Genomic DNA, 15,405 nt, shown 5'->3' with positions numbered 1-15,405 from the left:
ACAGGGCCTCCGTCAATCCTTGTAAAGACCACTGAACAGCTCTAAAAAGTAATTGTAAGACATTACTTCTGTATATCTAGTCAACTTAGTTATGAAAAAAAAAGTGCAGAACTGTTGGTAAGATTTTACATAATTTTCTGTTTTAAATATTTTACATAATTCTGAAAAGATAGGTAAAAGATAAGAATATACATGAGTATCTAGTGTTGAAATATATATACTGTTCATAAACTTTTTTAATATTCATGAAGATTGAATACTGTGTTTATTTCTTGTCGAGGAGTAAAGAGTGATCGAGATCAACAGTAATCCAGAAAATCGATGTCCAGAGATTGCAGGCGGGGGTTATAGAACAATTCGCACCGCTGGTACACTATTCCAAAAAATATGGAAATAATGGGCTTCAAGAGGGACCACCGGATAGAGAGTGAAAGATGAATTGAATATTTTAATGATTAAGAGAAAAGGCCGGAATGCCGGTGCGTGCGCCTGTGAGACGGAGAGAGAGGAGAAATGTATTTTATATACTGGCACATGATGATACAAAGGAAGTTGCATGAAAGCTTAAGCTAATTGGCTGAGGGCTGTTGATCTATTACACCGGTGTACGCATTTATCGGCCGTCTCTGTTTGCGCCTCTCTCTCTCTCTCTCTCTCGTCTCGATCGCTTGAAATCGTACAGACATGGCTCCTGCCAAATGGGGTCTCTGTGCCTGAGCGGGTGATTCAAAACTGCTGCTTTCTACTGAGTGAGGTAGGGACAGCGCTCTCTTTCTTGTCTTCTACTCTTTATGAGTTTATTTCCTAGCTAAATCATACCGTTTCCGGGTCTTTACCAGAATATCCGGCTCATAACTTTGTACCTCCACTTTCTCTATCCCTTCTATCATTCACTGTGGCGTGTGGCCGGTGATGACGCGACGTTTGTGTGCTTTCTGGGTTCTATTTTCTTTCTTATTTATCTATCTAATTTTTGTTCTCTTATCAGCTGGTTTTTGTGAAAGTTTTTTTCTTTTTCCTTGTTTTTTTCCCTGGAATTCGGTCGATGTTTGCGGGAAGTTCGAGGCTTTTTTTCTTTAATACTGATCATCACCATATTCTTCTGGCTTTGAATTGTTATAGGGATATTTCCAACAATTTTTCATCAGTTTTTTCTTTTTATTAAAAAAAATCTGCGGTTTTGGTCCTCTCTTCGCTGATGTTCGTGTGGATTGTCACGGGGTTTGCATTTTGGTGTCCCTGATTTATTGAAGATCTTTGGTGTGCGTCTAGGATAAAGCTTATGTTCATCATTTTCATATTATGTTGAACTTGTATTTAACAAGGCTAGCTGGGAATTTCGTTTACGACTTGAATTGCAGGAACTGGATTGTTCATTCTGAATACCGATAATCTCATAATTCAGAAACCTTCTTCGGACCATTTTGGAGAGTCAAGATGGCTACTCGGACGATGTATTTCAAAGAACGTGAAGGGATTGCCCACAAGCCTATGGGGCAGCTTTCAGCGCTTTGGTGGAGCACCCTCCCTTCTCAATCGATTTATGGGGAATCATGTGGCCAATTGAAGCCTTTGTCCATGGAACACGCCAGTGGTGGAGACCAACTGATTGCCAACAAAGCTGCCGGGCGGGGTACCGAACAAGCCGCACGGGGGAGTATAACTCAGTTCACTATCTTTCCTGGTATTTATGCTTTAGGTTCCGCCATTTTAGTACTATCACGTTTCTTAGATTAAGCTTGTTATTCCTATTATAATAGAAGCTTACAACTATAAAATAGATAACTCTGTTGCATTCTTCACCATCATTTTCTGCATCACTGTTATCACCAAGAGTAGTAGTCACTGCTTGCCATCACTAAGATAGCCATCTCTTAATTGATTGACATTCTAGAATGAAAATAATATCCTTCTGGAACGAGATGGCTGTACCTTGAGAGCTACTAGGATCAAAGAGAGTAATAAGAATATTAGCACTGCACACTTTAGGCTGCTCATGCAAACTGATTCTTTGTTTGGGTATAAGGTAGCAAAGCTTTTAGTGAAGAGAGTTTGTGGTCCAATCAAAATGTTGTTCCTTTCACGATTAGCAGGAATTAAATAAACAGATAGAAATGAGTGAATTATGGTTTTTGCTTCCCGAAATGGAACTACTGCTTATTAAAAAAAACAAAGACCTTTTAAGAGAATTTTAAATGAATATTGAAGGGAAGTTTTGGGATTGCAGTGTCCAACCACCTTCTTTAACATAAGGAAAGTAGTATCGATGCATCGGATAACGGCTGTCCTGTTACTTCAGTTATTGATGGATTCTCTAATATTTTGTAAAGGAAGGCCTGCTTTTTTGTGATTGATAATGAATGTCATCTCAAATGACAACATGCTAACAAAGTCTCCATGGTTTAATAGACTGTTGGTTGCTGACAGATTTTGACTATTGATCGTGATGGAAAGCACTACAGAAAAGTTTTCATGCCCAGTTACATGAACAGAAGTTTTACTACATATAATATGCAATCCTTTTGTATATTGGGTTCTGTAAATTGACTCTGATTAACCAGCCAAGTATTTTTCTCATACAGATAATTGCAATAACTCAGGGGATGGGGAAAAACCTCGGGCAGCCATTTCTCTCCAATCAGCTCTGACAGAATATCAAGGTCGTTTTGAGCTAGGATTTGGTCAGCATATGGTAAACTTTTCCTTGGCACTTATATAATCTAATATTCTAAGTTAGTTGTTTGTTTCTGATTGCTAATTTTGTTTGGACTAAAACTGTAGATCTATGCAAAGTATCCTTATGTGGACCAATGTTATGGAGTCTTCCCAAGTTTTGGACCTCAGATTTCGGTTTGTCTCCCTTCATTTCTACTGGCTAATCGATTATTCATATTTAGAGTTCTTGCACTTAAACCATTCTTGTGAATCAATTTTTTTCTTGATTTTAATTGTGATTATTTGAAGAATTCTAGACTGTGCTCAGTCCACAACTGAGGGCTATTAATAATAGCACGGGATACCTCCTCCCTTTCTTAAAAAAATAAGTCTGTGCTCAGTACTAAAAGGAGTGGCCTGAGAAATAGTATCTCTTTAATTTGGTAATGAACGGCATTTTTTGTGTGTTATCAACTGCTGTGTGTGTCCGATCAGTGCTCACTGCATCCTATTTGTCCAAAAGAATTATGTTATCCATGGCCAGAAAGTTGCATTAAGGTTTTGGTACGTGACTTCATTGGAAAGTGAAAGAGGAAAAATTCTAATTAAATAAGAAAGATGAAGAAGCAATTTATAGCCCTATTATGAGACTTCTACGTATTCATTCAACTATGTTTGGTGGTGTAAGCCCTCATGTACCCAGTGTACCTGGATACTCTAGGAAATAAAAGATATACATAGTAAATTATTTGCAGCAGAGTTCTTCAGTTTGAGCAATGTATTACACTTCAACACTACTTTGGAAGTTTTCTGACTTAGGCTATTAATATATTTTTCTTGATGGTACCAATCATAATATATTATTGAACCTTCAAAATTTATGCTGTGTATCATTGATGATCCACTACAACTGCAAATACAGTAGTATTTACTGACACATTTCCCAATCCATTCACAAATGTTAGGGCCGTGTTATGCTGCCATTGAACATGTCAACTGATGATGGACCTATATATGTTAATGCTAAGCAGTACCATGGGATTATCAGGCGCCGGCAGTCCCGGGCAAAGGCAGTACTGGAGAATAAGTTGACAAGAGTTCGTAAGGTATGAAACCTAGGATTGTGATCTTATTGTTTTACTTCTATTTGTAGGAAACACTCTTATAATGATCGATGCAAAGGTTAAAGTGTAGGATTGGTCAGAAATAGTCTAGTTTTGAATCTGCTAGTCCATGCCCACTTTACATGCCGATTGGTGATTGTCATTTTTCAAGAAAGTTCAATTGCAGTACAGTGATAGTTTTTCCAGTTTCAGGATTTAGTACTTAATGAGACATCTGCTCATCCATAATGTGATCGATGCAAAGTTAAAAGAGTAGGTTTGTCAGAAATAGTCTATTTTTCAAGGCCCTAATCCATGCCCACTTTGCATGCCGATTGGTGATTGCCTTTTTTCATAAAAGTTCAGTTGCAGTTACTGGTAATTTTTCCAGTTTTGGGATTTAGTACTTAATGAGCCAAATTTGCTCATCCATCCTTACATAGAATGTGATAAGCACAAACCTTGAAGCTGTAATTCTTAGTTTCTGTATTTGCTTTACAGCCATATATGCATGAATCACGCCATCTCCATGCTATGCGCCGACCAAGGGGATGTGGTGGTCGTTTCTTGAACACAAAGAATTCGAACAAAGTAATGAGTGGAACTAAAGTGAATAAAGCTGGCGATGGACAAATTCTTCAGCCCACTGGTTCTCCGAGTTCTGTCCTTGAGTCTGATAGCGGTGGTACCTTAAACTCATCAAGGGATGCAAACGGAAGTGTTTCAAATATTGCTGGGTCTGAGGTGACTAGTGTATTCTCTAGGAGAGATCTCAATCACTTTTCAATCAATCATCTCATTCCTTCTGTCCACTCTCTGCCGGATGTGATAAGTGGTGCACACGGCATGGTTATGCCCAGTAAGTGGGTTGCAGCACCAAACTGCTGCAACCTCAAAGTCTGACAGCAAGGGATCAAGTGGAGTTGGTGCCAATTGCACCAATCTCCATCCTTGCTGCAACCAGATGGAAAAGCTTTATTGCAAAGACTAGTTGTTGCAACAGGCTTTCGTTGAGAGGATTGTCCCGACCCCCATATGGTTGTTATCATGGCAACTCATCCTTGGCTCATCTGCATTGAGGTTGTCTTTCAACCATTCCTTGCAGCCTTTCTGGCTTAAGGGTGGTTAGAGATCCTTAATGTAAATGTATTATAGATTAAATGGAGTAGGTGATAAATAAGTCTGTTTCACTAATTGAATCAGAACATCGAAGTCTGGATAGGTATTGAAGTGTGCTGTTTAAGTTTAATATCTAGTACGTCTATGTCTGACTTTTGGTTTGATGTATTGTAGAACTGTGTGATTGTGTTGTTATCTTATGCCACCTTGCTTTAGTCAAGAGCATGGCATTCGTGTTGTAATCCATATTTGAAGCACTATAATGCATTATCCTATTCTCGATCTGTAGTTTTGAGAAATGCTATCTAAAGATGCAAAGAATTCATTAGTAGGACATCTTTTTGCCCTATTAATTAATAGAACGAGCAGGGTTACAGTGAGGGATCTTTGAATCACCATGTGGCCATCAGCAACGTGCCATATTACACAACAGAAGGTTGCCACCTTCATCTCCACAAGCAAAAGTTTGTCCTAGTTATAGTTAAAAGCCCATTTCCAATTTGATTGGTTGAAGGTCTGCTTCCTAATTGGGCGTGGAGGATTATGTTGTGATTGATCACTGGACACAGTAGAGAGGAGACCCATCATTAAATTGAAATAATGAGCAGAAACCTGATTTTCTCTCATTCACAACTTCGAGGAATGGTGACTGTCTCTACCAAAGAGACAACCCTTTACTTCTTGAATTATCCGAGTACCATATCATGTCGTACACCAGATAGATGTCAAACATCGATCTTTCTATAGGAAAAAACAAGTAGTCATATATCCTTCATATGTTGGAAAGAAATCTATTTTAAGCCTAGCTTTCATTAAGTATTTAAAAACACCCCAAAGAAAAAGAAAGCTTATTCATTTGGCTCCATTATCTTTCCTTTTCACTAACCAAAGGTAAAGAACAAAAATATCTAGGTGTCCATTATCCACCCAAACATCATATTGAATGAGAGATAGCAAGTCATGTGCTTTGACTGGTGCCTGACAGAAAGTAAGTGGATGATTAAAAGGATGGTCAGTTAATTAGAAACAGCAGTTTTTTAGACACTGGGATTTGGTACCATGCATTCCAGGACTAGGGGAGGGTATGGCTGGTAAAAATATGGAACTTGGCTTGCTGATTCATCTACTTTGAGCTACTATTCATGCAAAACTGGATTTGATGCGGTGCTGCTATTTCAAAGGGTTGACATCTGTAATTCTGACACCACCTTGATCCCAATCGTACGGACCATATGTCCAAAAAATTAAAATATATCATTTAGGTTTTGGTTAATTAAAATAAAAACTATCATCTCAACTCATCATTACATTTTTTTCAAATCTCTATACAAAATATAATAAATAATTTAACTTTTTCAAATTTCAATACAAAATTAATATTTAAAAATTATATTATAATAATATTTTATTTATTATTATTTAAAACATCTCATCTCATCTCATATTATCTCATTTCATCTCATCTGTATAACCAAACGGACCTATTATTCTCAATCATAAATATGGATAAAATATGTTTTAACTAATTAACTAATACAAACAATTGCCATAAAACACTCATTGTCTAGGATGACATAATTAGCATTTTTATTTGAATCGAGTAATATAATTTAAGAGTAACGTTAGATATATAAATATAGAGTATATAAGTGTTATATAATTTTTTTTTAAATAAATGAAATATATTATTAAAAAATAATTCTTTTTATATAAATTTCGTATTTAATTACTTTTATGAAAAAACTAAACACTATTTACACGTTTCACAACTAAAATATCATTATTTCTCGTAATTTATTCATTTAAATGATGAAATATGACATTATTAGTTGATAAAATCTCAACTCTTAAGTAGCATTAGTACTGGTCGAAAGAGAAAAACAAGTAGATGGTCGATCAGTCAATGTCTAATGGATAAGATTCATAAAATCTATTTCAAGATGCACCTATCCGTCTTGTCGGATTGGTTTCACCATTCTGTTTCGACCAAATGTCGGCCTCATCCATCTCCATGGCTGCAACAACCATAGCTTCCTCCTCAATCTGCTGTAACAAGCCGTCCAATCTCTCCTTCCCCACCTGTCTCACCCCCATCCCTACCCACATACCATCAAAGCCCAGACCTACAAAGCCTCTCAACCTCAAGACCCACCTCCACAATCTCTCTCCTTTCGCTCTTATTTCTCTTTCGCGCTTTCCCCTTGCTTCGACCGCATTCGAGAGTTTCGAGACTGAGAAAGATAGCCAAAGCACAGAACAAGAAGACCCAGAAATAGAATCGAGTGAAAATCAAGCGGCAGAGGAAGAGGAAGAGGATGAGCCAAATCTACCGAGGTCTAGCGAAGAAGGGAGGCTCTATGTGGGTAACTTGCCGTATTCTATGACTTCTGCTCAATTGGCTGAGGTTTTTGAGGAAGCTGGCCGTGTGGTTTCTGTGGAGGTTTGTGATTTTCCGTTCCCTAATTATTGTTTCACTTACAATTCTTGTATGTCGAATATATTACAATCACTATTTTCTTCAATGTGAGGGTAGAATTTTTTGTGATTGTGTTGTTTCCGTTAGGTTGTTTATGACAGAATAACCGATAGGAGCAGAGGTTTTGCGTTTGTTTCCATGGGGAGTGTCGAGGAAGCTAAAGAAGCAATTCGGATGTTTAATGGCTGTGTAAGTAAACATGTTTTTGACATCCGTTCATAAAGTTCCTAAATTGATATACATTTTTCTCTAGCTAGACTGTTAATCTGATGGCTTAATGTTGAAGCTACTCTGATAAAGTTTTATTTGCCGCTTGCAAGCATTATTAATTTATAAATATATATATATATATATATATATATATATATATATATATATATATATATATGTATGTATATTTTTTAAAAGACGGAGACCATTATGCTATTGAAATCACTCACTCGTGGTAACTTTCAAGACACCGTGGTGGTTACAAACCCAAAACCAAGGCATGTCCAATCTTCATGGTCAGAATGAACACCCAACTGCTTGGGTAAATAATCATCCAACTGGTTGGGTCCCTATAATAGACTGCACCATTGCGTGCAAGCATTACTTGATTCTATAGTAAGGATGTTAAGTTGTTGAATCTACTATGATTTTTCCCATGAAATTGAGTTGTAATTATATTCTGGTATCAAGTCTTACCGTTTTGCCACTGGCTCTTGCATTGGGGTCATGGAAAATTTGTCACTACTTTCTCATTGCCATGCATTGCTAATGGAAGGATGCAGAGTTGAACAAGTTCTATCTCAGTCATTAAATTATTGGTTCAATATATAGTTTTGTTCTGCTTTTGCTCCAATACAGAGTCTATTCCCAATCTATGTTCTTGATGGACTACAGCATATAGAGTAAGTTTTGTTGCTCTATTCGCTTAAAGCAACCTAAATTAGATGGTTATGTATTTTTTAAAAAGGTTCCCTTATGAAATACCTTATTTTTATAAAACCTATGTTTTATAGTTATAAAATTGCCAAGGTTTTATTAATAAAGAAATCCTCTGTTTGAACAAATATATATAAGTTTCGTTTCTGAAAAACAGCAACAAAATATCTTTCTGTTTCTTGACTCAAAACAAAATGCTCAAGATTCACAATAGTCACAATATTATCAGCTATGTTCACAAAACCAGCAGTATACCAACACAGATCCAAATACCAATATACAGCACTTCACAGAACAAATACTATGCATAAATCTTCAAGATAAACCAAGAACAAATATACCAGAAATTACTAGAAACAAGTATGAACAATAAAAATAGGAAAGCAAGGAAAGAACACACCGAGGTACGTGGTTCGACACTAATGGTCTACGTCCACGACAGGAATGGCCTCAGAGATCTTTATTGATAATCAATACAGCACAGAGAAGTCTCAGTTCATTAGAGTTACAAATCCTCTCAGAAAACCACAAAGAAATCGCACAGATTTCTTTTCTCATGAGCAAAACCCTAGAAACCTTAAATCGCCCCCTCTCTGTTTCTCTCTATCACTCTGCCTCTCAGAAACCCAGCCGCTACAAATGAATGAAATCGATTAGGGTTTACACGGTATAGCTATCAATATATATGTTACAACAGATGATGACACGTGTAGCAATCCAACGACTCAGCTTATAAACTTTCAGATGGAAGCACAGGCTCCTCACGTGATCAAGCAGCTCAGCATTTAACAACTTCAAGGGTCCTGATTTTGCCACTTGCACATCATTCACTTATTACACATATAAGAGAACACATTAGTTAATTAAATAAAGAACGTAACAAATAAATGTATTTGACATACATATTACAAATCTCCACCTTGGCAAAACATTTATTTGCCTGGTGTTTATAAGCATATATATATATATATATATATATATATATATGACCCTCATCTTTGGCTCATTCCTGCACTGTCCCCCTAATGAGGACTGACTCTTGACTCCATACCAACTAAGTTCAGACAGTGTCTGAACTTGGACCATGGGACAGACTTGGTCATCATGTTTTCCTCAGTTGAGACCTTTTCCACACCTACTACTTTAGATTCTATAACATCCCTTACATAATGAAGTCGTATATCAATGTGTTTAGACCTATCAATGTGATTATCACAATGTACTATGATGTTGCCACTGAAAATATTTAATTCACTTGCAATCCCTTTTAACCATATGGCCTCTTTAATAGCTTCTGTCAATGCTATATACTCGGCTTCTGTGGTGGACAATGCCACCACAGATTGTGTGTGATTTCTAGCTAATAGCCCCCCCCCCCCCCCCCCCCAAAAAAAAGCAGTGAACACATAACCAGTTAATGACTTCCTAGAATCTATGCTTCCAGCAAAATCAGAGTCTACAAAGCCAGCCAATTCACAACCCTCTTTCACATTGTTCCCAAAAGTGAGACCCAAGTTAGTAGTACCAGCCAGGTATCTTAATACCCATTTAATGGCTTGCCAGTGGGATTTTCCTGGGTTCCCCATAAATTTACTAACTACACTCACTGCATAAGTTAGATCAGGCCTAGAACAAACCATTGCATACATTATACTTCCCACCATGCTAGCATAAGGGATTTGTTGCATAAAACTAATATCAGAGCCTGTTTTAGGAGCTTGATCTATAGACAATTTGAAATGCTGTCCTAAGGGTGTAGCTGCATGCTTGACATGTTCCATACCAAATCTATTGAGAATTTTAGAGATGTAATTTTTCTGAGATAAGTATAGCATTCCAGCATTCCTGTCTCTTTCAATTTCCATTCCTAAAATTTTCTTAGTAGGGCCCAAATCCTTCATTTCAAATTCTGATTTTAGCATGATTTTAACTTGATTAATTAAAACAATGTCCTTACAAGCTACCAGCATGTCATCAACATACAATAGGAGATAAACAAATATTCTTTTTTCTTCCTCATAATAGACACAACTATCATAGCAGCTTCTTTAAAATCATTATTAATCATGTGTGTATCAAATCTCTTATACCACTGTCTAGGTGATTGTTTGAGACCATATAAAGATTTTTTAAGAAGACACACTTGATTATTTTTAATTTCTTTGGTAAAGCCTTCAGGAAGCTGTATATAAATTTATTCTTCAAGTTCTCCAAACAGAAAAGCAGTTTTAACATCTAACTGTTCTAGATGCAAGTTTTCAAAAGCTGTATAAGCTAGCAGTAGCCTAATGGAGCTGTGTTTAACCACAAGGGAGAAGATTTCATTGAAATCAATTCCTTCCCTCTGTGTAAACCCTTTGGCTACAAGTCTAGCCTTATACCTGGTCCCTTCTACCCCCTGGCATGCTTTCCTTTTTCTTATAGATCCACTTGGATCTAACAAGCTTAACCCCTCTAGGTTTAGGCACTAAAACCCAGGTTTTATTTTTATTTAGAGATTCCATTTCCTCATGCATAGCAAGAATCCATTTGGTGGAATCCTTGCTAGCCATTGCCTCTTTATAAGTTTTAGGTTCCTGATAAACTACCTCATCAGCTATTGTTAAGGCATACATAGTTAAATCAGCTTGACCATACCTTATAGGAGGTTTAATGACTCTTTTTTGCCTATCTCTTACTAGGTTATAGGAGTTAGCTCCACCTTGATCCGTATCCCCTGAGTACTCTTCCTCAGGGTGGCTACTTTCCCTAATTTTAGGTTCAGATTGGGCCATTACTTGCTCCACCTCAATCTGAGATCCTCTTGGAGACTTAACAATTTCTTGGTCTACCTTTTCTCCTTGTACCCGAGCCATTTGTGACTCATTGAAAGTCACATCCTTGCTCACTATGCTATTATATCTTTCTGGTCCATCTACCCACAGCTTGTAACCCTTAACACCTTAAGGATACCCTATAAAGATGCACTTAAGTGCCCTAGGTTCCAACTTGTCAGTTTTTGAATGTGCATAAGCAACACACCCAAAAATTCTTAGGTAGTCATACTTTGGAGGTTTTCCAAACCATAACTCATGAGGAGTTTTAAATCCTATGGCAGATGAAGGACATTTATTAATAAGATGTACAGTAGTAGTGGCAGCTTTTGCCCAAAATGTTTTGGGCAGCCCTGAGTTTGACAACATGCACCTTACTCTTTCTAAGATGGTTCTATTCATTCTTTCAGTTAAGCCATTCTATTGAGGGGTTTACCTCACTGTCTTATGCCTAAGAATTCCTTCCTTTTGACAGTACATGTTAAACTCATTTGAGAGAAACTCTAGACTATTGTCAATCCTTAAGATCTTGAGTTTTCTACCTACTTGGTTTTCCACAAGTAAACCTTTCGAATGTGTCACTCTTGTTTTTAAGGATGTAAATCCAGACCTTCCTAGAGTAGTCATCCACTAAAGAGAGAAAGTAGCTCCCTCCACCATGTGAATTTTCTCTTGCTGGTCCCCATAGGTCAGAATGAACATAATCTAGGGTTTGCTTAGTGTTGTGGGTTGCTGACTTAAAACTAACCTTTTTTGCCTTTCCATAGATACGATCTTCACAGAAAGGTAAGTTTTCTAGGTTTTGGTCACTCAGCAGCCCTTGTTTTTGTAGTTCTAAAAGCCCCCCTTGACTTACATGACCAAGCCTCCTATGCCATAGCACAACTTTATTCTCTACTATGTTCTGAGTTGGGGATGCTTCCCCAACTACTGTTTTCCCAAGTAGTGTATATAAACCATTTCTGATTTCCCCTTTCATAATAACTAGGGAATCTTTGGTAACTCTAAGTACCCCTACCTCAGATTTGAAAGTATAGTCTGCCAAATCAAGCATACCAAGAGAAATTAAATTTCTCTTTAATTCAGGTATGAACCTGACCTCCCTCAAGACTTTTTCAATTCCATCATACATTTTAAGTCTAACTGACCCTATTCCCTTGACTTTGCAGGCCTTATTGTTACCTAGAATTACATGTCCCCCATCTTGTTCAGAGAATGTCTCAAACCACTCCCTTATTGGACACATATGAAAATTAGCAGCCAGAGTCCATTATCCACTCTGTTTTTTAATCAACCTTACTCACTGTGAGTACCTCAGCACTCTCATACACCTTTAAAACCACAGGCATCCCCTACCTCTTTGGTTTTATTTCCAGGATTATTTTTCTTGTCAGGACAATCTTTCTTAAATGCCCTTCCTTGTGACAGTGGAAACATTTGAATTGTTTCCCCTTTGACTTAGACCTATATCTCTTATTTTCATTCTTGCCCTTCTTCTCTCTCTTTTCTATTCTGCCCCTGACAGACAAGCCTTCCCCATGATTCTGTTTGGTATCTCCCCTACTTTGAAGTTCCCTAGTATGAAGTACTTCATCAAGTGTCAAAGAGTCTCTACAATACATCATGGTTTATTTTAGACTTAGGTATGATGAGTCCAAAGAACTCATCAAGAGGATGGCCTGATTCTCATCCTTCACCTTAATGTCTATATTAGCTAAGTCTAATATGATTTTGTTGAACTCATCTAGGTGCTGCCCTATTGGAGTCTCAGGGGTCATCTTGAAGGTATACAGTTTTGTTTTCTTGGGTAATTTGTTTGCTAAAGATTTTGTCATATATAGGTTTTCTAATTTTAGCCACATGCTTGCAGCCATGTCCTCACTAGCCACCTCTCTCAGGACTTTATCCCCAAGAGAGAGGATTAGGGCACTATGGGCTTTCTGGAGAATGTCCTTCTGGACAGACCCCTTATCTTCCTCTTTCGAGGAAGAGCCCTTTTGTTTCTCACCTAGGAGAGCATCCTGCAGTCCATGTTGGACTAGCAGTGCTCTCATCTTGATTCTCCATAGGCCAAAATCATTGTCACCAGTGAACTTCTCTATATCAAACCTCATGGTCCCCATGAACCTAGGCTCCAGATACCAATTGTTATAAAACCTATGTTTTATAGTTATAAAATTGTCAAGGTTTTATTAATAAAGAAATCCTTTGTTTAAACAAATATATATAAGTTTCGTTTCTGAAAAACAACAAAAAAATATCTTTCTGTTTCTTGACTCAAAACAGAATGCTCAAGATTCACAATAGTCACAATATTATCAGCTATGTTCACAAAACCAGCAGTATACCAACACAGATCCAAATACCAATATACAGCACTTCACAGAACAAATACTATGCACGTATCAACAAGATAAACCAAGAACAAATATACCAGAAATTACAAGAAACAAGTATGAACAATAAAAATAGGAAAGCAAGGAAAGAACACATCGAGATACGTGGTTCGACCCTAATGGTCTACGTTCACTGCAAGAATGGCCTCAGAGATCTTTATTGATAATCAATGCAGCACAGAGAAGTCTCAGTTCATTAGAGTTACAAACCCTCTCAGAAAATCACAAAGAAATCGCACAGATTTCTTTTCTCATGAGCAAAACCCTAGAAACCCTAAATCCCCTCTCTCTCTCTCTCTCTCTCTCTCTCTCTCTCTCTCTCTCTCTCTCTCTCTCTCTCAGAAAGCCAGCCGCTACAAATGAATGAAATCGATTAGCGTTTACACGATATAGCTCTCAATATATATGTTACAAAACAGATGATGACACGTGTAGCAATCCAGCGGCTCAGCTTATAAACTTTCAGATGAAAGCACAGGCTCCTCACGTGATCAAGCCGCTCAACATTTAACAACTTCAAGGGTCTTGATTTTGCCACTTGCACATCATTCACTTATTACAAATATAAGAGAACACATTAGTTAATTAAATAAAGAACATAACAGATAAATGTATTGACATACATATTACACTTATCGAGATCTAAATTTAAGATGGCAACCCTAATACATAAAACAAGCAAAGGCTTGATGTCACTGTAGCTTCAAGTTTTGGTGGTTTTGACTCTTAGTTTCTGCCATTTAAAAATGCTTATGGTGGTTGACAGCAAGTCGGAGGCCGGACTGTTAAGGTGAACTTCCCAGAAGTGCCAAGAGGAGGTGAAAGGGAAGTGATGGGGCCGAAGGTAAGGAACAGCTCCAGGGGATTTATAGAAAGCCCTCACAAGATCTATGCTGGAAACCTTGGTTGGGGCGTTACTTCCCAGGGTCTTAGAGATGCTTTTGCAGATCAGCGAGGCATATTGAGTGCAAAAGTCATCTATGAGAGAAATTCGGGAAGATCTCGTGGTTTTGGGTTTGTCTCCTTTGAAACTGCCGAAGATGCAGAATTTGCTTTGAGTGCCATGAATGGAGTGGTAATAAAAACCTGGTGATTGAGTTTCACATACTTGAAAGTTGAATCTTTCTTATGATATCCTGTTCCATAACGTGTTTATATGTGAATATGCAATTAGGAGGTGGAAGGTCGGCCTCTACGATTAAATTCAGCTGCAGAAAGATCTTCTTCTGCTTCTCCACCGACAGAGAAAAGAGAGGCAGATGACATTCTTAACAGCAACGAATTGCTTTCTAGCATCAGCAGCTGATTGGGTGGCTTTGATACAGTTTTGGAACGTATCCCCAATTCTGCAAAAGGAGTGCAGCCCGTCTACTTCTATAACACTCCTTGCAGTCCTTTTTGGCATATGGGAATAAAGATCGGAGAAGAAAAAGCGGATGGCATCAATAGTAAGATTATCCATGGGAAGGAGACTGTGGTATGAGCGTTTAGATTTGAAGGCTCTCTCACTCTCTCTCTCTCTCTCAGAGCTAAATGCCATTTCTACCTCATACTGATCCATGAAGGCACCAAATTGTACCTGAGTTATTCACAACTGTTGTACCTTATTTTAAAGGGGAAGTGGTTGAATGATGTAATAACCCTAATTCCTTACCAAAATAAAGAAAAAATTACTAATTTATCTCACTGCAAACTGCTAGCTAACGACTCTTCCAAGAGGAGAAAACCTTTCTCTGTAAGCATCTACGTTTCATTGATTATAATAAACAAAATCATAGATCTAGCGTTCTCAAGAATTTAGTTTTATTGTAGCTCCGGGGGTGTGTGGATGGATAGCCAAGATACAGCATTCCAACTTGGATGATAAAGTTATAAAATGATACTATCATATTAGTTAGTTGTTGAAAAAGGTTATA

General features: G+C 37.5%; 2 protein-coding genes across 4 annotated transcripts; both read left to right on the top strand.

Annotated features, from left to right (window-relative positions):
- The first annotated feature begins 267 nt into the window (after positions 1 to 267).
- LOC122278242 (nuclear transcription factor Y subunit A-10-like) lies at positions 268 to 5,181 on the top strand. 3 transcript variants are annotated; one of them, XM_043088397.1, is made up of 6 exons: positions 268 to 754; positions 1,362 to 1,684; positions 2,583 to 2,692; positions 2,782 to 2,850; positions 3,621 to 3,761; positions 4,260 to 5,181. In XM_043088397.1, exons 2-6 carry the CDS (start codon positions 1,438 to 1,440, stop codon positions 4,659 to 4,661), a joined length of 969 nt encoding a protein of 322 aa, XP_042944331.1. In that variant the 5' UTR covers positions 268 to 754; positions 1,362 to 1,437; the 3' UTR covers positions 4,662 to 5,181. The 3 variants fall into 3 exon arrangements, with proteins under 3 accessions (XP_042944331.1, XP_042944333.1, XP_042944332.1); XM_043088399.1 differs by lacking the exon at positions 268 to 754 and adding an exon at positions 826 to 1,262; XM_043088398.1 differs by lacking the exon at positions 268 to 754 and having other exon boundaries at positions 827 to 1,684.
- A 1,592-nt stretch (positions 5,182 to 6,773) lies between these two features.
- On the top strand, positions 6,774 to 15,175 carry LOC122278290 (33 kDa ribonucleoprotein, chloroplastic). The gene is made up of 4 exons (XM_043088475.1): positions 6,774 to 7,317; positions 7,441 to 7,542; positions 14,256 to 14,564; positions 14,664 to 15,175. Exons 1-4 carry the CDS (start codon positions 6,868 to 6,870, stop codon positions 14,793 to 14,795), a joined length of 993 nt encoding a protein of 330 aa, XP_042944409.1. The 5' UTR covers positions 6,774 to 6,867; the 3' UTR covers positions 14,796 to 15,175.
- Positions 15,176 to 15,405: the final 230 nt, after the last annotated feature.

Source organism: Carya illinoinensis, chromosome 10 (genome assembly GCF_018687715.1).
Source record: "Carya illinoinensis cultivar Pawnee chromosome 10, C.illinoinensisPawnee_v1, whole genome shotgun sequence".
Classification (NCBI taxonomy): Eukaryota; Viridiplantae; Streptophyta; class Magnoliopsida; order Fagales; family Juglandaceae; genus Carya; species Carya illinoinensis.
This window is presented reverse-complemented; position numbering and strand designations above follow the sequence as displayed.